General features: G+C 35.0%; 1 protein-coding gene across 1 annotated transcript; it reads right to left on the bottom strand.

Annotated features, from left to right (window-relative positions):
* Positions 1-17,533: 17,533 nt before the first annotated feature.
* On the bottom strand, positions 17,534-23,610 carry LOC137831897 ((-)-germacrene D synthase). Its single transcript, XM_090296883.1, has 7 exons — positions 23,407-23,610; positions 23,038-23,326; positions 21,118-21,493; positions 20,793-21,008; positions 20,572-20,710; positions 18,566-18,811; positions 17,534-17,934 (listed from the first exon to the last, which is right to left on the bottom strand). Exons 1-7 carry the CDS (start codon positions 23,533-23,535, stop codon positions 17,881-17,883), a joined length of 1,449 nt encoding a protein of 482 aa, XP_090153009.1. The 5' UTR covers positions 23,536-23,610; the 3' UTR covers positions 17,534-17,880.
* Between the last annotated feature and the right edge of the window lie 666 nt (positions 23,611-24,276).

Below are 24,276 nucleotides of genomic sequence, written 5' to 3'. Positions count from 1 at the left end.
GAAGAATGCAGGCGCCACCTACCAGAGATTAATGGATAGGATCCTTGCACCTTTGCTGGGTAGAAATGTGCATGCCTATGTAGATGACATGGTGGTGACCTCCCAAGAGAGAGGGCGACACACAGCTGACCTGGAAGAACTGTTCGCCACAATAGCCAAGTACCGCCTCAAGCTGAACCCAGAAAAGTGTGTCTTTGGAGTTGAGGCGGGTAAGTTTTTGGGTTTTTTGCTCACCGAGCAGGGAATAGAAGCGAACCCCGACAAGTGTGTGGCGATTCTGGAAATGAGGAGTCCCGCATCGGTGAAGGAGGTGCGACAGTTGACAGGGCGGATGGCCGCTCTGTCCAGATTCGTATCAGCTGGAGGAGACAAGGGGCATCCTTACTTCCAGTGCCTCAAAAGAAATAGTAGGTTCGTGTGGACCAATGAGTGCGAGGCAGCGTTCCTCAAGCTTAAGGAGTATTTGGCGGCTCCTCCCATGCTCTGCAAGCCACAGACAGGTGTGCCCCTTCGGCTGTACTTCGCGGTGACCGAATGGGCGATCAGTGTTGTGTTCGTCCAGGAGCAGGACCAGACTCAGAAGCCTATATATTTCGTAAGTAAGGTCTTGCAGGGGCCGGAGGCGAGGTATCAATCGTTAGAGAAAGAAGCTCTGGCAGTGGTGTTCTCGGCCAGGAGGCTCCATCACTACTTCCAATGCTTTACGATGGTGGTAACGACGGACCTCCCCATCCAGAAGGTGTTGCAAAAGCCAGATGTCGCAGGGAGGATGGTCCGCTGGGCAGTGGAGCTGTCTGAGTTCGATATCCAGTACGAGTCCAGGGGGTCCATCAAGGGGCAGGTATACGCGGACTTCTTGGCGGAGCTCTCGCCAGGAAGCACATAGCAAGAGGTAGAGGTGAGCTCCCAGTGGGTGCTTTCAGTGGATGGGTCCTCTAATCAGCAAGGAAGTGGAGTCGGTGTGGTCCTGGAGGGGCCAAACGGTTTGCTGATTGAGCAGGCCCTGAGGTTTGCATTCAAAGCCAACAATAATCAAGCCAAGGAGATGGGTGCGCGGAGCCTGCTGGCGAAGAGTGATTCACAGCTGGTCACGGGGCAGGTACCAAGCCAAGGATCCACAAATGGCAGCATACTTGAGATATGTCCAGTTGTTGAAAGGGGCATTCGTGGCGTTCTAGTTGGTCAACGTCCCAACTGGGATTTCCCTAAGTTGGGTTACAGCGTCGTAAGGCCTTCCACGTGGAGTTGCACTTAAGTCAGAAAGGCCACGTGGCAGTAAGCACTGAAACCCAAGGTATATAAGTTTTTTCTGAAAGCTTAGTGAGGTACGTTTACACACACACTCTAATCATTTTGCTAGCGCACTCACTGTACGCACGAGTGATTGGAGAGAGAGAAAAGTTAGTTACAATTCAGTTACGCGCCTTCAGAACATCGCAGTCACGGTGTTCCGATACGGAGGTGCTTGGTGTTTTCTGCTTACTGACTTGATCGTCGGAGTGCAAACGACCGCGAGGGCGCCCTTTCTTCTCTCTGTTTCAGGTACTCACGGCGGTGTAGGGTGAAGTTCTGGAACCAAGACGAAGGTGCCCTTGATACGTGAGTCTCAGCTACGCCCAAAGCACGTTCTGGTCAATCGGCAGGAACAATTAACTGAAATATAATTATATTCATATTTTATTATTTAAGATAATTAAGTATTACTTTATTAAAAAATATAAAAATGTAATCTAATTTATTAAAATGAAAAATTATAAATTTATTTAAAAAATTAAAAATATATAAATGTTATTAAAATTATATGAAAAATAAATATTTTTTTAAGGATATAAAAGTTTGAGTAAAATTTTCTTTTATAAAAGCTTTCATGTTAGACATTACTATGCAATTTGACATCTCAGCTAGGCGCACACCTCGAGTAACAACAATCATTTGTTATCACATGAAAAAGAATATTATTAAAAAATGAAAAAAAAAAAAATACAAAAATATGGGGAGACTAGACAAAAACTCATATGTTAACAAAAGTGATACATAGGCAGACTATACCTATTCATAAAGAATTCTAAGAACAAACAAGATGGAAGCGTATTATACCAATGAAATGATTCTCTATGGATAAATCCTAAATTAGACAACTTATCAGCACACGCATTCCCTTCACAAAAAATATGAGTAACCCTAAACCTGATTTTCCCATAGTAATTAAGACAAGTATTCCATCGATTACGAAGCATCCACGGAACATTAGTCTTAGCAGTGAACGCAACATAAACCAAGGCAAAATCACATTCAAGCCAGACATTAGTAAGCCCCATCTTTTGAGCTTCCTCCATACCATGTATAACTCCATAAAACTCAGCAACAATAACAGTCTAAACTTCAAGAAATGCAGAAACAGCACAAATAAATTCTCCCATACTCCCACGGAAAATACCTTCACGATTAGCAAGACCAGGATACCCTCAAGCAGCCCCACCAATATTAATTTTAACCCAGTCTAGCGAAGGAAACTCCCATCGAACAGGAAGAGGATGAAGAGATTTACCACTACGAATATTAATACCAAAAATCACGTTGAAATCTGACATGTCATTCTTCATTAAAGCTTTAGATGAATTTCCCACTAGACAAGTTAAAATCTTTAATTACCGAAATACCCCTAGAAACCTCAATCTTATCCTGAAATCGAGCATAATTCCTCATACGCCATATCATTCAAATAGAAAAAATTATCACAACAAGCTTAATCAATTTAACCAAAGGACTACCATCACTCTTAATAAAAGAAAGAAGATCATCCTTATTACAGAAATGAGAAATAAGAAAAATTTGTCAAACCCAACTCCAAATATGCAATGCATTACAACATTCAAAAAATAAATGCTAAATAGATTTCTCATGCTTCTCACAAAGCATACACATAGAATATATATGCAAACCTTTATTCTGAATATGTTGATCTGTAGGAAGCCACCCATGACAAACCTTCTAGAGTACTAGAGTTTTGGAAGACGAAATAGATGAAAACCAAATGAATTTACCCCAACCATAGGGAACTCTTGGTTCCAAGAAAAAAGTCTTAGCCGATTTAAGAGTGAAACAACTAGACTCATATAGAATCAAATTAGGAATATCCTGTTCCTCCCTAACCATGATATGATTAAAAAAATAAGGTATCTATTGTAAAGATAAGGGAATATTCCAATCACAGCATGTCCAAAACTGAGAGACTGTATCCGAAATGCTAGACCATTAGATAATCCTACAACATTTGCTAAAGAAGTAGTAGAACACCATTTATCATTCCAGAAATCAATAAAAGCACATGTACCAACAATCCAAGAAGTATAGTCAAGTATAGTAGAATAAAATTGCTTAATTCCAGGCCGAAGAGAAGAGGATCTATAAACCATTTTAAACTCGTATTTTGATTTAAGAACCCTGACATTCAAAAGAAAAGACCAAGGCCTGTTGCTATAAGCAAAGTTCCAAGCATGCTTAAGAAGATACACATAATTTTCACGATGAAGGTTAATCATCTTCAAACCTCCATTCTCAAGAAGTGAACAAATCTTCCCCCAATTAACGGTAGCTATGTCTTTTTTTAGAATATCACCAGTCCAAATAAAATTTCGACACCACTGCTCAACTTGCTTAAGAAGTGAAACAGGTTATTTGTACATATTAAAGTTATGAGCTAGAAATCCAGTAATCACCGTATTGACCAATTGAATCTGACTCATCATGCTAAGAGATTTACCTTTCTAAGATGGTAGCTTCAATTTGACTTTATAAACCAAAGGTTGAAGAAATCGACACTTTGGAGCACCAACAAAGATAGACACTCATAAATAATTGAAAGGAAAACAACCATGAATACAAGAAAGAATACGTTGAATTTTGGTGACAAATCTTGTAGAATTATCCATGGTGAAAAAACTACTTTTAGAGTTATTAACATATTGACCAGAAAAATCACCATATGTTTAAAGAAATATACTCAAATTTCTAAGAGACTTAGTATCCCCTATACAAAAAACAAATATTTCATCAACATATAAAATATGAGACGGAGTGAGATAACCTTGTGGACTAGCCATATGTAAAATTTTCTTATCATTCACAAGCTTAGAGATACCCCTACTAAGAACTTCTTCTGCAAGACAAAAAAGTAAAGGAGACAAAGGATCACCTTGTTTGACACATCTACTGCAAGGAAAAAACACCCGCCAAAATGCCATTTATTATGATAGAAAGCATAGTTGAACGGAGAATTGTACTAATCCAATCGACAAATAAGGGGTGAAAACCAAAGCGTTTCAAAAGTAATACTAAGAACTTCCAACTCAGTGTCAGAGGCTTTATGAATATCAACTTTGTAAGCTAGATTACCTCCTCTAACCTTTTTAGAAAGCATGTTAATAGCTTCAGAAGCAATACCAATACAATCATGAATTTGTCTACCCTGCACAAACCCATATTGATTAGAAGAAATGATTCTAGCAGCCACAAGTGCAAGCCTATCTGCCAATATCTTGGAAATAATCTTAAACTTAAAATTAGCAACAACAATTAGCCTGTAATCTTTAATGGAGTCAACACCCCGAGTCTTAGGAATAAGAGATACCATATTACTGTTCATTCCAGGGAGAATCCAATTTCGTTTAAAAAACTGTTGAACAACATTGCAAACATCTTTCCAATAATGTCCCAACAAAAATGATAGAAAACACCATAAAAACCATCAGGACCAGGAGCACTATTACCATTAAGACTAGAAACAACAATCTTGATTTTCAAAAAGTCAGGACATTTAATTAACATTATATTCTCTTCAGAGGAAACTAGCTCCGGAATATAAGAACCAATAAATTCCTCCATACTACTTGTATCTGGAACATTAGAAATAGGCTCAGCATAAAGATTTTTATAAAAGTCCAAAATATGATCCTCAATGAGTTTAGGATCCTCAATAACCTCATTATCAATCCGTAGACGATGAATCCCACTAGAATTATTTCTCCTTTTGACCATAACATGGAAAAAAGTAGTATTTCAATCTCCATCTTTGAACCATAACATCTTAGCCCTTTCTTTCCAAAACAAATATTAACAATGAAGAGCATGATAAAGCTCCTTCTTAGCAATCTTTTCTTAACAAAGTAGCCCATCAATGTCAGGAAAACTAGTAGTCTCTATGTTATGTTGAATACCAAGGAGGAGACCCTGTTTAAGAAGAACTGCATTGTGAACATTACCAAAAGACTTTTTATTCCAGTCTCGAAACTCAATTTTCAACCTTTTTAACTTATGTTGCAAAATAAACATAGGACAACCAACAACCTTATTAGCCAAAGAATCACGAATAAGCTTCGGACATGAAGTGTCCTGAAGCCACATAGAAAAGAAACGAAAATTGCTAACCTTCCTCAAAGAATTACTAGCATGACTAGAAAGAATAGCAGAATGATCAGAACAATTTTTAACAAGAACCTGATAAGTACAAGAATCTGATTCATCTAGACACACTCCATTACATAAAGCCTTATCTAGTCTTCTATGAATTCTATGCAACCCTCTCCTTCCATTACACCAAGTATAAGAAGATCCAGTAAAAGACATACAAGAAAGATCATTATTATTAATCCAATAAAGGAATTCATTGCAAGAAACCTGATTGGGAGACACCCCCCTTTACAGTCATCCGCCGAGAGCACAATATTAAAATCTCCCAGAATACATTAAGGCTCTGTGAAGGAACTAAGATCCCTCCACAAAAACCGTCTAGCCAAGTATGTGTTAGCACCATAAACACCAACAAAGCTAAAACATTTATCATGCAGAAGACAAGTTACAAAAATAAACTGATCATTAACCAAGAAATTTTGGACAAGATTATGAACCGACAAACACCAAAGCTTAGCAGCTTTATTAACAATAGAAGACATACCCACCAAATGCATATTAATAAATTTGAAAATGACGTCGAAAGCATTAATGTACAACATCATGGGTTCAACAAGAAAAACCAGGAGGAGATTATGTAGTTTAAGCAAACTAATCAACATCTCCACAGTTTTGTGGTTTCCTAGTCCTCTAACATTCCAGAAAAATGAAGAGACCTTCATTGCAACTTTGTAGAGAGAACTACCTTAGAAGTTTTTTTGAATTTACCAATCCCCTTAGGTGGTCTCCGTGGTTTTCTTTTAGGGCGAACTATTTCCTCCCCAATATCACTGACATCCTCCTCCATTTCATTAGGATCAGGCCAAAATTTTGAAACAACCTGATTTTCAACCGTGATATGGTCATAATTAATTTCAACAATGGCAAACAGAATAGTTGATGCACCAATATAAGGATTGCCTCCCACATCTATAGTTTCAAAACCATCAAGAGAGGAAAAGTGATTTTGCAAGGCCAACGATAGTGCTTGAACATCCCTAAGAGATTTAGCCTTTCGAGGGTTGGTTTGAGGCGACGGAGATGGTCCATTCATAATAGTAGAGACCTCCACATTATGATCGTCAATAGTAGTCTTTTTGGTGCTTTAGTATATTCATTGATTTATCCCTCCGAGGAGAGGTAAGACGCAACGGAGATGGTACAACCACAGGAGCAGAGACCTCCACATGATGGTCATCAATAAGATTCATAACTAAATGTGAATCTGAGCCCTTGGCATGCATAATGACAGGTGAATTCCTTAGCATTCCTGGTTCTGGGAAATCCGAAGTGGGAGTGGACAACCCCTACCTGGGTGAGGACTTATCATGATCCGAGGCATCCTCGGGAAGAGGCATATATGCAAAATCATCCTCCACTCCACCTGTTTTATCATAAGCAAGGTGACCCAAGGGTGACCCTGCATTAACCCCACCAAGAGCATCAACTTTCAAAATATCAGTGGAGCCTTCCACGGGCTTCGGCTGCGGATCTTTCTTTCGATACTCATTATGTTGTTTAGAGACCTCGATCCTCCCCTGTTCCCGTTCATTAGAAGGTGTCTTCTGAGAAGGTTTATGTTGAGGCCCAGGGACACGACTCTGATCATGGATCGCCCGGCACTGAGCAAGCTCATGCCCAATCATCTTACAATGAGAGGAAAAGGGAGGAAGCCATTCATATTCCACACCAGCTACAAAAGCAAAGTTTGGACGTTCATCCAAAGACAATGAAGTACCTCTAATGATGGAAAATATCGCCCTTTATTTCCAATACTCCAAAGGAAAATGGTAGATTCTAACTCAGGCCTGAGTTTTTGTACTATTCATAGTAGTTGAGACAAAGTATTTTGTCCAGGAAAAAAATCTCAAGAAATCGGGAGATAACTTCAAGGAACCCATCTCGAGGGCCCATCTCATGTCTTCTAAAGAAGCGAACTCAAACTCATAGAAATCATTCCCAAGAGGAATTGCTTTCCAAGGTCCAAGAGCCTTCTACACCGGTTGCAACTTTGTAGTTAAATGAAGGTGTGTGAGAGGATTATTCCCCTTAGATAGAATAGCTTGACCATGAAGATGGATCTTGCAATGCTCAAGATCAGCCAAGTAATCTGTCTCATCAATCCAGACAACAATCATGTCTCCCTTAATACAAGGAGTAGGTAGCTCGAACAAAGAAATGTCACATGTATTTCCCAATGCCTGAGTAAAAGTCTTCTTTTTGCTTGACATAAGAAACGCTTTCTTATTAGGAACCACTTCTTGATCCATCAAACTAGCCCATGGGATGAGGAAACCAATAGAGCCCTCCACCATTCCCAAAGGCTAACACTTCCCCAACACACATGGAAGAAACTGCACCAACGCTACCAACAACAGAACCAACCAACGACCCACCACTGTGCACACACCAAACCACTGTAGAAGCCTCTGCAGCCACCACTGTCGTGCTCCGCACGCACTGCAACGCTCACCGCCGCTCACCTGTCGCGCACTTCGCATGACACCAATGCATGTCGTGACGCACAAGCCTTAATGCACTGCGCGCCACCAACAGTTAGTTGTTGCACCTCCGCATTACCGATCTGTATTTCCCAACACCTTCGTGCCCCTAAATCTTGAAATTGGACGAATCAAGAATGTGAGAAAGAGGGAGGGAGATGGAGGGTTTCCGCGGCGGAGATCTTCGATTCAATTATACTTATTTTTAAATATTTTACAAAATTCAGTTTGAGTAACATTTAACATGAATTATATTATAATGAGATTATTAGATTTTTTAAATTGAATTATTAAAACGGCATGTTTTTTGTAAAGTAAAATTGAAGAGAAACTGGTGTTATTTTGGTTTAGGGTTTAGGGTTCCTATGGGGTTGGGAGAAGAAGCCAATTTCTTGGGTAAGCTGGGAGGTGTTGTGTAAATCGAAAGAGGAGGGTGGATTGGGGTTCAGAGATATAAGGAAGTTCAATTATGCTCTCCTGGCTAAATGGAGATGGCGCCTGATATCTGAAGGGAAAGGGAGGTGGAAGGAGTTGTTGGTATCAAAGTATGAGATGGATCTGGACTGCCCGCAATCACCAATAATATTCCAATCCTAGTGGTGGAGAGACTTACATAAAATTTGTACGGAGGGAGAAGGAGCAGGTTGGTTTCAACAATAAGTAGTCTGGAAAGTAGGACGTGGTGACAAAGTAAGATTTTGGGAGGATGCATGGGTCGGTAATAGTAACCTCAAAACATTATTTCCCAGACTTTTTTCGCTCTCTATGAACCAGGACCAAAAGGTGGAAGAGGTTGGTGCTTGGGTAGACTCAATATGGAATTGGAGATTTAGCTGGAGGAGAGCTAGATTTGAGTGGGAAATCATGTTGGAAACAGAATTGGCTACGCATATATCACGTGTCAGGCTGTCAAGGGAACAAGAAGATATACAGGTGTGGGGGTTTGATGATTCGGGGTTGTTTTCTGTAAAATTTACATATGAATGTATAGCTAAGCCTAACAGAAGTCCTCAAAAGGATGTATTCAAAAACCTATGGAAAATCAAAACCTTTCCCAACGTGTTAACCACAACGTGGAGGGTCCTTCTAGGTAGGATTCCTACAAGGGAGTGCTTGAGTAGGAGAGGGGTGATCATGAACACAAACTTATGTGTTGTATGTCAAACTAAGGAGGAATCATGTCAACATATCTTCATTGAACGTGTTGTTGCTCAGAGGGTGTGGTCATTATGGTTTAGATGGATAGGCATTGTGTTTGTACAACATAAAGCTATCTTGACTCACTTTGAAAGTTTCTACTTATCCCAACTTAGCAGTAGACAAAATCTCTTATGGAAAGGTGTATGGGCAACTATAGTGACATGTATTTGGGAGCAAAGGAATTTCGTTGTTTTTAATCAAGGGGTAGTAGATGTGGAGATTTTCCAGATGGTCCAGCTCAAGACTTGGCTGTGGTTAAAGCACATGGGTCACTCTTTTAGCTACTCCTTTGCATATTGGATGTTGAACCCTTTAATATGTATTAGAAGCTACAAGTAAATGGTTGAGGCTGGTGGTTTGTGGGTGCCCTGGATACAAGGTAGCTGTTGTGTGGACTTATTAGTGTGTGCTTAATATATCACCTATGATTGAAGAATTGCTCCTGCTGCAGAATGCTGAATAAAAATTAGCAGCATGTACCTAATATATAGATGAGGTTAGGAAGAAGTAATATGAAGTTAAGCAGGAAATTGTGGTGATGGTATGAAAACAGGTTAGAGGACACCAAGCGAAACAGAGTAAGGTGATGCAGGGTTTGCTAGGGTGGATCTGCTGGGGTGCAGTTTTGTAAAGCTGTAGGCAGATGAAGGTTTTAGGGGTTCCTCTGGTGATGTATTTTTTTAGTAATACAAATGATGCACAACACTAGTATTGTAGGAGAGTTGTAGAATCTGCTAGGCAAGTAAAGGAGGGTGGAGGAAGTAAAATGGAAAGCAGGTGGTGGAAGAGGTTAGGCTAAGGGAATTTTGTCGGCCAACTGATGTGGTGCCTTGGTGCTATCATGGTGCAAGAAGCTGGCATTGAAACAAATATTTTTGAGGTTTTTTACACAAAGCACAAGGCATTACCTGGAATACTCTACTGGTGTACTGCAAAGGTCTTCTAAGCCTGTTGTTGCTGGTTCTGATATGGAAGAGGGATCAAAGGGCAGAGTATATGAAGGAAAGTGGTTATTTGGAAAGAAGCTGGAAGGGAGATGTCATGCACAACAAACTTTTGACACTAATGCCACATGCTTATGTAAGTTATGTTGGATAGCCACTTGGCGGAGATGTGGATATAAACAAACAAGTATATATGTTATACTTGTGGTTATGCAGGTAGCAAACTAGTTTGAACCTGCAATGTGAGTAAAACAAGCATATGAGTAAGGCTTGGATGGAGTGGGGGTTGTATCAGTATTGGAAGTCCAATTGGAGGGCAACTGAAAATTGGGGACTAGGCATGGGTGGGTGCAGGATTTTAAAATCTTGTTGAGCCAAGGACCAGAGTACCCATGTAACTATTTCTGCATATGAAGCCACTATAATTAGATGGAGTTTTGGGCAAGGTCTGATGGACCAAGCGGATGACAAGTAGGTGTGGGTGGGATTGAATTTTTTGAAACCTTTAAATAGTGATTACTGTTAAGAAAAGCTACACAAGTTGTGAATGTAAAGCGGTTAGTGCTAGTTTTTGGTGTAAGAAGAAAATATGAGTTTTTTTTATAAAGGTTGGGACACCTCTAAAGTGTCCCTTTTATATTCAATTAATTCTTTGCTGATAAAAAAAAATATATGTAACCTTAGGATTAAACTTCTCCGGAACATTACTCAAAGACTCATGTTTGTAAATATCTAAAACTAAAGCAGTTATTTTTATGAGATATATCTGAAGTTGCAGGAAGAGACCCTATTCTCACTTCTTTTTGTTTCATGATTTTCATTTAAGTTAAAATTTTATTGGTTTCTTAGGAATTTTTTTTTTTCTTTCCGGTTGATAAAGGCACTCGCAACACTATCCCGTCTTCTTTTCTTTTCAACGTAAATTCCTCAATCTTCCACCCTTTAAGTCCGTATGTTTATTATCTTCAATTGTTAAAGTCGCAGGAGTCACACATCAATTGCTATACTCTTGGGTGTGTAACCATTTATATATATTAAAAAAATAAGAAATATTTTAAATTGGTGAAATAAATTGATGAAGTATCCACCAACAAGAATGGTCATAATAGAATTAATGGGTATGAAAAGAATAATATCGTTGTAATTTAAAGATAGATGTTATAACGCTTGGAAAAGATTTCGATTTCAACTATAACTCTGTAGGAGGAGACAGGACTGAAGAAGGTGTGGGGTTCCTGGGTAATCAAAGGTATGATCTTAATTAAGACGAAATTTTGGTTTTGTTTTTTCTTTGTTTATCTTTTACGTTGGAAGACAAATTCGCCAACCCGTGACTTACACGTTGGTTAATCACACCGTTGTTGCTCAATTTACGTTTTCTCCCCTTTTCCATTCTTTCCCCTAAATACTTATCGATAAATTTTTGTACCTTAAAATGTACATTGCGTTTCAGAAAAAAAGAAGGTATTGGAATAAAAATAGTTTTATCAAGTTATTCTGCATTATTTATGTCACCATTAAGTCCATAATTAACCAAAAATTATGACAATAAACCTGTTTATTAGTGAAAACATCATGAACTCACTAGCCATGTTATATTGTTGTATTAAGTTTAACTATATTAGTTGCAGACTTACTTCCTATATAGCTTCAGTGATAACAACTCATCAAGTGCAGGAAGATGGTATTGGTTATTGACCATCATCAGGGGAACTTGCACGTACCGTTCTTCATGTAGGCGTGATTTGGTCAGGGATTTCATTCCTCCCAGTATGACAGAATTCATATATGCAATGGATCAAGTGGTTGGGTAATTTGATTTGGCAAAATTATATTCATTTTTTTTTTGTTCTTGTTAGTTAATGTCTTTGTTCCATTGATTTGACAATATTATTTTTTTTGTTTTTGTTCTTTGTCGTTGTTATTTTTTTGAGATTCATATTCTTAACATTTTCCTGTAAACTATTGCATTCTTATACTTCAAACATTTTCTTCAAAGTGGGTAGCATGCAAGAGGTGTTGCTTTAAAATTCATTGCTTACTTCCACCCTTAAATCAAAATAGAACTACTATTCTTTTTTTTTAATTTGGTTTCATATTTTGCATACAATCTCCTGCTCTATTAATTTGAGATTAAAATGCATGAGATTGTAGTATATGTCATATGTTAGGCTATCCTGACAGTGTCATAAGTTTCAATGGCAACTTTAAATTTTGTTTGATTATTATTTTATCTTTATTGTCTTATATATTTATGATAACACATTCTTGTCACTATTACATAGAAGTAGTCATTCAAATTTTTGTTAAACTTTTCTTATATCTATTATGTGTTTCACGAATTATTTTGTGAGTCTTGTTCCCTGTTTTTAGTACTTTTTTTTTTTGCTACTAGTTCTAGCAAAATTCTGAAACATTTCCTTAGATATTCATGTGTTGGCCAATAGCCTACTAGGTATTTTCTACAAAGAATTTTTTCATTTGAACCATACTTGAAGTATAATTTATTTTGTACTTGAAGTTGTTGAACAAGGTGCTTTGATGCTTCCAAATCTACTTTGAAGACTTAAATAACCTGCTACAGTGTTTGTGTGTGTTGTTTAGTAGATTTTGAGTTGTCAATTCACATCTAGTATTGATCCAAGCTCACTTGACTCTTTATCCCTTTTGAAAGAAGTGTTTTCTAAAAGCTATGTTAATTTTAGTCAGTTTTTCGAGCTTTCAATCAGTTGAAAAAGATGTTGTTCAAGGTCTTCTGACTACAACAAGTTTTTTATCTAGTTGATTTATCGAAACAACTAGTTGATTGACACTTAATGTTTTTCAAAGGTTTTGAAAAAACTTTGCTTTCTTTTGTCTTTTCTATAAGGAAAAAAAAGTCGGTTATTTCGATAAAACAACTAGCTCTTTTATGTAAAATTCTTAATAGAAAAATAAATCAATCAAATATTTTTCAAATCAATCAGTTGTTTTTTTAACAGAATTTCGTTATAAATTCCAAATTGCTTTTAATTGTTTCTAACTGCTTTTGATTAATGATCTAACAGTTTTAACCACTTCTCTGAGTATAAAGGGTGTTTTGTGATCTTTTCAAAAGTCTAAAAAAAAGAGTTTATTAAAAATGTTTTCAAGAGAAGATCAAGAGCTTTTGGATCATTGCTTGTGTGTGAAGTATGAACTAGGTTTTATATTCATTTGTACTACTTCCTTGTAAAGCCTAGGTGTATTCTATTTCCTTATTTGAGTACTGTAATTCTGTGTAATTTAGTTTCAGAAAAGGTTTCTCGAAACTGTGATGTTGCCAAAGAGTGTTGTATGTTCCTGAGGGGTTCAAGATCAACATTCTTGATGTGGTTTTGGCTAAGAAGTGTTGTGTGTTCTTGAGTGGTTCAAGATCAACATTCTTGGTGTGTGTTTCGTAATCTAGTTTTGATTGCATAGTGAATTCTCAATGGTTAGCTGAGGACTGATGTAGCTCTGGGTTAAAAGTGAACTAGTATAAATCTCTTTGTGTGAATCTCTCTTTCCCTACTCTTGTAAACTGCTTTGTAATATGTTCTTTGTTTTTCGGTATAAACAATCAGTTGTTTCAGTAAAACAACTCGTTGATTTTTCATAAAGAATTGTAATTCTAATATTTTATCCAGTTAAATAGAAAATAAATTGGTTGATTTTTAGAGAACTTTTCATTCTACTTCCAAACTTTGTGGAAATTTTGTGAAAACAATTTACTCCCCTTCTTGTTTTGGCCACACATTCTAACAGAAGTGTGGTGAAAATTGATGTATGAATTGATTTGTTCTCCAAACTTTTGAGTTGAAACCTACTAGACTAAGAGTTTAAGGTCTGAAAAAGAGAAAAAAAAATCTAAAAGAAAAAGAAACAAAGAAAATCCAAATTACATAACTGAAAAAGGAAAATAATGAGAGCAACATTATACTATAAACATGAGTTGGTGAATTGTGTATGATAATTTGAGTTGATAGTGAATTTTGGTAAATTTGGTCTAAAAAATACTACACTAGACTAGACATATTTGTTGCTTTTAAATCTTGATATTTTTTTTTTTTTTTTTTGAAATCTAAATCTAGTATCATTCCTTAGGTTCCATTTGTGTGCATACTTGCGAATTTGTTCCTATTCTCGCCGGCTGACCTGGATCGAATTTTGGTGGTGGATTCTACGTCAACTTTTCTTTTTTGTTGTTGCTGCTTTGAGATGCTAATAATTCACAGTGAGGGAAGTTCCACTTGTTGATGAGACTCCAATGATCAAGTTAGTGAGAGTATACAAATATGAATATAGTGTATGAGTGTGGGTGTAGTATCTCAAAATTGCACTTACCGCACGTCTGACAAGTACATAGCCCCTCAGCCTCGAGCATGGCAAGGCGAAAAGGCTTACTTGTGCTTACTTTGAAAAGACATTTGGCTAAGAGGGTAATTGGTTCACGATTTTCAAAGCATCACCTGACGAGACGAGTTCATCACATTGATTATGGTGCGTACACGTGTTGTTTTAAGTTCCCCTTTCGAAAAAAAAAACCCTTCCCTCTTCAATATTCTATTTTTTACGCTTGCGTAGAGTTATCATAGAAAAGCAAACTCTTTCTCCCTTTCACAGTGCCTCCTTGCCCCGACGTTAATCACTAGAAAACAAGTATGTTTTCATCTCGCAAACCCTATTTTGAGCAGTGGTTGTTACTCTTTGTTATTGGTTTCGATTGGACAATGCGCTTTACTATGCTTTAACTAGTTTATACTATATATTTTTTTTCTAAAATGTGCTTTGTATTTTCATTGTTGTTCATGTCTTAGTTGCTTTCAAAGATGGATTATAACTCTACTTACCCTTGGGCTCAAAAAGAATTGCTTATAGAAACCTTTATTCTTACCACTCGTTTGAAAATTAGGAAGTTGAGGGAATCGAGGGGCCTACGCAAATGTGTGTGTGTAGAATTAGATGAAACTCATGTCAATAAAAAATAAAAAACTTCTCAAGTAACTTTTTTCTCATAATTCAAAAGATAAAAAAACAACAACTTTAAATTCCAAAAATTCAATCAAATTCACCAGTTTGCATTAAAGAAAAGAGTATTTAGTTTCATAATTTTTTACTGTTTTAATAATAGAACTTTTATAAAAGCTTTAAAGAAGTTTAAGAATTTTAGAACAACTATTTAAATTATTAAATTCTAATTGCTCACATTTTCAAAAAAAAATATTTATAAATTTTTAAAAGGGAATTTATAGCAATTTTTAAATAATTAAGTTACTAAATTTTCATTTAGCTATAAAATTGCAAAAAAGTTATATTTCTAATGTTTTTTTAAAGTATAAATTCAAAAGAGTTTACAATTTTTAAATAAATTAGCAAATTTGAAATTACTAATTAATTTAAACTAATAAATATTATAAACCATTTATAAATTTAAAAATTTTGTTCTTTTCGGTTGACTTGCTCGTCGATTGACTCTAGCAACAAGCTCTGACTCCGTCTATCTCTTATTGAATCTATTATGCGTTTGGTTGCACTGGAACGTTGCTCCGTTGAAACAGAGAGGGCTCTACCTGTCGATTGCACTCCGACGATCAAGTCAGTACAGAGCTTATAAGAAACAAGAAGTAACAAGTTTCAGTCTTAGAAACAGCGTACCTTAACCTGGGGTCTCAAGCACCTTTTATAGTTTAGCTCTTGTAACAGCTTTCTATCACGAGAATATAATCTCAACTGAAAGCATACTAAACAGGACAATATTATGTTCAAGGGCACACTCTCACGATGCTGCAACCGAACAAAATCTTTTCTCTATGGAGTGCATAAAATCATAACAGAATAACCACCATGGTACCAACTCATGTACCAGCATCAGAGGTCCAATTTGTTTACGTAGCCACCCTTAGTGTGATGCTACGTTATCTTTTGAACACATGCAACCTTACCTCTACGTGCCCTAGCACACATGGGCTTAGGTTTACAAGAAAATGTTTACTTAAGCTAGACCCACTGCGTACTAAGTACACCCCAAGGTCCAAAACTACCCATCGCTAGCCGCCTAGGCCTTATGCACAAGGGGTTATACGAAGAAGGAACTAATACATACATCTGGGGCCCAATCTTGTGGCCCACCAACTTGGCCCATGAGCCGAGCTAATCTGCCTATGGCAAATGCTAAGGTCTGACCACCGAGCGCTGAGCTTTGAGCGCTCTGATCCAATACAAATTCAATAAAGTATTTATAACAATTTGAAATTATTAAAATTAGTAATTTCGAATTTAAATATTTATCTCAACTTTCATAATTTAAATAAAGTACTTAAACACTTTTTAAAAGTTCAAACTTTTTAAAATCAAGCTATAACAAATTTAAAGAACTATGAATTTTTCACGTTTCCATATTTATCTGACATTAACTATAAAAGTATATTTATTTTAAGGAACAAAACTTTTATATTTACACCCTACTAAAAATTATTTTGTATTTTTTACTTAATTTTATATTTTATATCTTTTTCAATCCTACGAACCATTAGCCATGAAAAATATTAAAAAATTATTTCAGGTTATGATGAAAATATGTTGATATGACAATTAACAAATAAATGTCCACCTATTTGAATGTAGTTGGGCAGGAGGTACATTGAGTTCTGTTAATAGCTCCTTCTCAAAAATAGATAGAGGAGACGAAGGATGACCTTTTTGAAGAAAGTGGCATAAAAGAAGCAAAATGGACCATCAAGGTCGGACGACTCATCATAACAAACTTGTTCCCCTTCCCTAACTCTACCATTTTAACAAACCCCTCATGTTTTTTACTCAAAGTACATTCATTTTCTCTCAACTCCCTAATACGTAAACTAGTGGTGTAATAAGAAACCTCTTTCAAGAGCTCTTTCTTAGCCTAAGGTTAGGCAGAACTATAATCCATCGTCGAAAAGAAACAGAAGCATAAACACAAGTAGAATACAAATGCAATTCAGGACAGAGAAAAATGAAGCGAATCGGTGTAAGCTAAGATACATTTCTAGAAATGCAATCAACATAATGAATGGTAACCATCGATATAGTTAAGAGGAAGAGACATACCTGGATTTGCAAGAGACGGTGAAAGGTTGGTGGCGTGCGATGGCACGAAGATGAAAGGAGGGAGCTTTAGAAGAAAGTTTGGAAGTAGAACAAGAGAGTGAAAGTGAAGGGAGTGATAGCGAGAAGAGGTGTTTTCAAAAATGGAGAAGTTGAAACGGTAGGATTTCTCCACCGTTGATGCAAATGCAACGTGGACGGTCCAAATTTAGCATGGTGAGACGTCTTGTCAGGAAATATTTACTTCAATTGTTCTATCTTGAACAAAAATGAAATTTCATTATCCAAAAAGAGATGGATGTTTACCATTTCTAAAAGTTATTAATTAAAAGAAGTTTTCCTTTTAAACAAATATTTGTTCTTTGACCAACTTGTTGAATAATCTGAAAGGGATATAATCAACATGTAATTAATAAAAGAGCAAAGTTGATAACAATAATTGATAGAAGACCAAAGCTTCTGGCTTATAGGGACATCTTTTTAACTAATAAAGATTCAATATGAACTTTCATTATCCCTCCTGCATTTGTATAGTTATCTTCATATTTGTAAAGCACGTCGATCACACGTGCAAAGTTGACTGCACGCATAAGAAAAGTCATTGGTACTTGAGTAGGAGCTAAGCATGCATCATTTATGTCCTTCCAAGCATTCTCAACTAACTTTTGTAGTTCTTCAATGGCACATTCCCTTGACACTTTATGCTACTTCATATAGCAGTAAATGCTTGAAACAACATGTTCTCTCTGTTGTTCAAACTTCATAAACAAAAATAGCAAAAATAAAAATGAATCCAAACAAAAACAATATTTAACATAACATATAGGATTTATTAATGGTCTTAACCAAATTATTATTAAGTCTACCTCTTTCAAACTGCCAACTCTTAATATAAGATAAATAAGATGTTTATTGTTATAAACTCAAATTAAAATTCTATTATTACTATTTCCTCTTGACATATTTTTTAAAATTAGGTGTATTGATCGGTAGTCCCATACAAAACTTTCTCACATTCTCTTTTTAGTTAAATTAATAAAAATTAACATTAAAAAAAATCATTAAATAAAAATCAATTTTAGACACAAAAATAATTAGTTACTATATTAACTAAATTAGATATTTTAGAGACTAAAAAAGTTATTGGTATCTAAAGTAGTTTATATTATTAATAAAAAAATTAAACTAGTTTCTAAATTGGTATTTAATTAGCTACCAAATTTAGAATCTAAAGTAATTGATAGCTAAAACTGGTAGCTAATTAAATACCAATTTAAAAATAATTTATTAATAATAGAAACTACTTTAGATATCAATAAAAATTTTAATCTCTAAAATTGGTTTGTATTTAATAATTTTCTTGTAGTATAATTAGTGTCTAAAATGTACCTCGTATCCAACAATGTCATCCATGATTCTAGATATAGCTGTAGAAGCTGCAATAATTACTGGTTCATTCATTGCCCATATAAGGACCTCCTCTGTTGTATCTTCCATGCCTAGGAAAGATAAGGTAATCAATAAAGGGTAACCACTTGACATTCCTCTCACTTCCATGTACTCCTCCATTGTTGGAATGTGGTTGGTATGACACCATCTTGCCTCAGCCATGTGAGCTTGGACTAGTCTTTTCATCTAGTATTAAAGTACAAATATATAATATTGAGAAACATATTCCACATTATTCATTGGACGTAAGAAAAAAAGGTCACACTTTGTGTGTCTCAATATATAGGTTTTTTGAAATAGGTGTTGTTTCGACCTCAAATTCATTGAGATATCATCGTTAGGGTCAATCATTACATTCGAGGTATTGTCCATTTTGGAGTTCGGTGCTCGGTCACGATTTTGTCCTTAAAAGGCGTCTCGGTGGGCTAAGGGAGGAGGGTGTATATAAACTACCATTATCCTCGACTCCTAAGCGATGTGGGACTATTGAGTGTATCAGAACAAGCTCTCCTAGTCGAGGTCTAAAGGGAACGAATTCCTCTTAGTTGAAGGCTAAGCGAATAAGGGTTCGTCTTTGGAACCTCGTTTCGTTCCCACGGACAGTGCTAATGTTCCAACCTCAAGTCCGTTGAGAAAGCATCGCTAAGGTCAATTAACAAATGGTTAGTCTAAAACAACAAATAATGACATTTTTAACAAGCTTAAGAAAAAGCTCAGTCAAGCAAGAGATCTCAACATCTTACAAGGATATCATTGTCCACCTCAGTCTTCGACAAAGGAAACACCTTTATGTTTAACTTACAGATAGAACATTATGATTCCCGTGGAGTTGGGAGAAACTTCATGGCGGAGGCAAAACTACGAGATGCAAACTCAGATTGTTCAAAGGTCTGAGCATCAACCAACTGCTGAGCAGGAGGATGAGACTTAGCCAATTCAGCAAAATGAGCATCAACAGGTTTCACACACGCCTAGTCCTAATCAACAACATTCTTCTAAAACCATAGATAGAGCTCAAACACTCTCCCAAGTTACTCAATCGTGCCAACAATAGATTCCCTTTAAAGTTCTCCCTCCTCCATAAGGGTCCTGTGAATATACAAGCCCTAAGATCGTTTGACCCGTTCACCGAGAATAACATTGGCGGCGTCTGTGGGAACGAAACGAGGTTTCAAAGACGAACTCTTGTTCCCCAAGGGAATGGAAAAATAGTTCAAAAAACGAACACTCATTCCCTTAGCCCTTGACTAGGGGCTTGTTTCGGTACACCTAATAGTCCCACATCGCTTAGAAGTCGAGGCCAAAGGCAGTTTAAATACATCTTCCTCCCTTAACCCACGAAGGTACTTTTTAAGGACAAAACCATGACGAAGTTTCATAATCCAAAGTGAACAATACCTCCGGTGATTGACTCCAACAATACTATTTCAACGAACTTGAGGCCGAAACATATGTTAAATTAAATGTTTGGTTAATGGTTTTACAATCAAGTCATATCACAATTATTTAGAATACAAAGAATATATTTTTTTATAAATATGTTGTCTAAAGTTTAATAGTTAGAATTTATTCAAGGACATATATATATATATATATATATATATATATATATATATATATTCACATGGAGTCTTGACTAGATTGAATCATATGCATATTTTGGCAATTGCCTATATTAATAGTAAATCCAAATTCCTTATTTGGTCATTAAATAGAATTTATGATGTTTTAAGATGAAAAATGATGTTTTTACACATCTAATTGTACATAAAAAAAAAATATCTATTTTCTGTACTCCCAGAGTCCAAATTAGCTAGAAAAAAAATATTCAGTTTATATTTTTTTATGCAAATATAGAAATAAAAAATAGGAAAGAAAATTTTATTTAACTAATTAGTATTAGTTGAATAAAGAATAAGAAAAAAATTTAATGAAACTATAATTACCTCTTTTTTGGCATACTTCATGAAATATACTTTTCCTTGCTTTCTCATCTCTTGCTCAATTTCTTCAAAAACATCCAAAATTTCCCTATAGCATAATTGCATGTATTTTGGGAGATCAACCAAGCAACAAATATCCCACCTGCTAGTCTTGAAAAAATTATCTTTGATATATTGGAAGAATTGGGCTAATGATATATATATGTCATTTTGATGTGCCTAACCTCTCAATTGCACTTGTGAAAAGCTCAAGTTCATCAATGGTTCCATAAGCATCATAGAGGTCATCAATGGTGGAAGCTAGAGCTATTACTTTTGTTACTATCCATCTAGAATATTGTGGCTCAAAGTAGACCCCCAAAATCCAAAAACAACATTCTACGATCCTATCTCGAGTAAAAGGTAAATTGGTTGAGAAATTTAAATCCTTAATCCACCATCTGCATCACAAAAAATAGCACTAAGATTCCAAAGACAATAACAAAAATCTTTAACTAATATTCATTGATTTATGCAACGAAAGGTAAATATGTGTGAGGAAGATATTACTTGGTTATACTGCTGACTTCTTTCAAATGTAGATCTTGCAATATATTAAAATCTAATTTTGCAAATGCTAACAATTTTTCATCATGAGATGGATCTTCTTCATAGAAAGACATATAATATGTCGCCTCCAACCTAGGCAAACCTCTGCGAAGTGATTGTTTTAAGTTATGTTGCACTCGTGCCCCATGAGAACAACTTAATTGGGTGGTTATAAACTTCATTAACTGCTCGAAACTGAACTTATGTGCTTCTTCCAGCATATCTTCTCCATGACATCTTAGTCCTGCAGCTTCAAACAAACTTAACATTCCTTTAATATCATCAGCTAAACTTTCTTTAAACTTTCCAGTTTGATCTTGAAATTTGCAAAATACACCTGTTTAATTTATAAACATATGTTAATTTCAAGGTATATATTTAATTATATAACTATTATAAGGATACTACCACACAATTGACTTACATAAATTAATATCAAGCTATTTGCATAACTTGGTTTGAGTCATCCTATAAACCCAACCTTAAAAGTGATTTTTTTTTACAAATAATAAGTGTTGCATAATTTAAAGGAAATTAAACCCAACCTTAGAAAATTTTGATACCTGAAAAATATGCACAAATCGATGTATTTTTTGTGTTTCCTTTAATTTTTTCAAAATCTACACCAAACAAATTTTGTAATCATAATCATAACCATAATAATATAATAATAATAATGATATTGTATTAATAATATATTTATTGATATTAATAATATTAACAAAAATTGATGAAATGTACCTGTGATTAATAATATTCCACTATCGAAACACATTGAGAGTGAGAGATAAGAGAATTGTAACCAAGGGCTAGAGCTCATGATCAAGAGTGGGACCATACCCCGTGATCCATAATATTCATCATATTTATAAAAATGTTGTCTTTTCATTTCTATAGTTGAGAAAAGACCACATTTTTATTGCTGTAGGTTTCCCTTACTCTAATGTAGTTTATTCATTTTTAAAGACAACACCTTAAAATTGAGGCTTAAATATAAATAGTTTAGAAGTTGTGGTCTTTAGTAGTTCATATGTACACACTTATAAAAGGTGTTGTCTTTTCTTGTTTCGAAAACACTTATATCCTCGTGGGTAAGTTTAATATTGCCTAAGGCAAAAAAAAAATGTTACAATTTAGAAAATGTGAATTAAAGTAACCACGTTTTAAAATCGTTCCATATATTAAAGACAACTTTAATTAAATATGATTTAAAACACCCATAATTAAATGTCATATTTTTATTACTCTAAGTCACACTTTTTAATGTAGTTTATTTTTTTTAAAAGTAACATCACAAAAATGTAATTTAAAAAATTATGACCCAAAAAATATAGTGTAAGATGATTCATAAGTTACATTTATAAAATTATTGTATTTTTCACCTACAGCAGCCTAAAGTAATAATAAATGATATAGTGAGTGTATTTTTTGTTTCTCTTACATATTTAACTTCATCCTTATTTTAGGTACGAAACTCATTATTTTATTCCACTAGTTTATCTCCTCGAAACCACGTTTTTTCAATAGTTAGATTTGTAGCCAAAATTATTATAGTTTATAAGTTTTTCTATTTTTGTTTTTCTTTATTTAAAAAAATGCATATATGAATCCTACTTCATGGTCTGGTATGTTGCAAACCAACTTGAACTTGAATAACTTATTTCTGATTCATCTATGCAAAGAAAAGCTCAAAATTTGATTCGAACAAAGTATTTAAATTTGTTTAGACTTGTTTGTATATAGTTGACTCGATGATGTGATGATGCAATGCAACTAGTACCAAAGTAGCCCAAAGAGCAAAATCAGAATAAATTTAATAGCATCACAGAAGAAGTTATTGTTTTTGAAAAAGAAATTGGTTAAAAGTTGATGAACACATACTTGAAGATATGCGGTATCCATGTTGTCTAAGCAACCTAAAGAGTAGAGCCGTTTGGTAAAGATGATCGCTATGAGCTATGATATTATTGTCCTTTGTTGAAATGTCATAAATTTGACATAGAAGAGTGTCAATTTCGTGCTCAAAATGGTAAGAGACACCCAAACGTTGGACAGAATCAATGAAGTTCAATTTAAAAGAGAAATTGTTATGATCAATAGGTGAGACAAGGGTCTTCCTCACGTCCTCTTTTAATAGTTTAGCTTGTTGAATGTGACTATCACTTTCTTCCTGCATGAAGTAGATTAAATGTTAAATACATGAAAATGTAACATCTTAGCTAAAGAGATTGAAAATGAAAAATGACATACAGCAGAAGTAGGAACGTAGGAAAGAAAACGATCGCCCCAAACGGAAGGATGAAAATCTGCAGTGGGTCGAGTGAAGGGAGGTTTTGCACCATTGGCAGAAGTTGGAAGTGATAAGCTTCCGCTAGCCATGGTTTGTTGCGTAGTATGATGTAAGTGACTTTTTGGTGAAAAGGAGGTGTATCTCTTAACAACCCAACCTCTTACATTTATAAGAAACCAAAGTGATTTGGAGAAGGTAGTGACATAAAAGCAGCCTCAGTTATGGACCATGCAACGGAATACGTTCAGATTTGTGGCACAGAAAATTATGCAAACTGTGACCACTAAGCATTTATCCAATGAAAAAGTTACAATAATATATATTGTAAATAAAAATAAACTAGACGAATAGAAGACAAACAAAAATAACTTTTTCGATATATAACTGTCAAAAGATAAAAGAAAGGAATCCTAAATTCCAAAAATCCAATTAGATTCACATTTTGCATTAAACCGCCCTAATGAAAGAAAAGAGTATTTACTTTCATAATTTTTTATTGTTTTAATAATATAACTTTTATAGAAAGCTTTAAAGAAGTTTAAGAAATTTACAACAGCTGTTTAAATTATTAAATGCTAATTGCTCACATTTTCAATAGATATCTTTATAAAATTTTAAAAGGGAATTTATAGCAGCTTTTAAATAATTAAGTTACTAAATCTTCATTTAGCTATATAGTTTAAAAAAAATATTTCTAATGTTTTTTTAAAGTATAAAATTCAAAAGAATTTACAATTTTAAATAAATTAGCATATTTTAAATTACTAATTAATTTAAACTAATAAATATTATAAACCTTTTATAAATTTAAAAATTCAATAAAATATTTA

This window comes from Phaseolus vulgaris, chromosome 11, assembly GCF_051622355.1.
Source record: "Phaseolus vulgaris cultivar YP4 chromosome 11, ASM5162235v1, whole genome shotgun sequence".
NCBI classification, from domain to species: domain Eukaryota; kingdom Viridiplantae; phylum Streptophyta; class Magnoliopsida; order Fabales; family Fabaceae; genus Phaseolus; species Phaseolus vulgaris.
The sequence above is the reverse complement of the archived record's forward strand: the minus strand, read 5'-3'. Positions and strand labels throughout refer to the sequence as shown.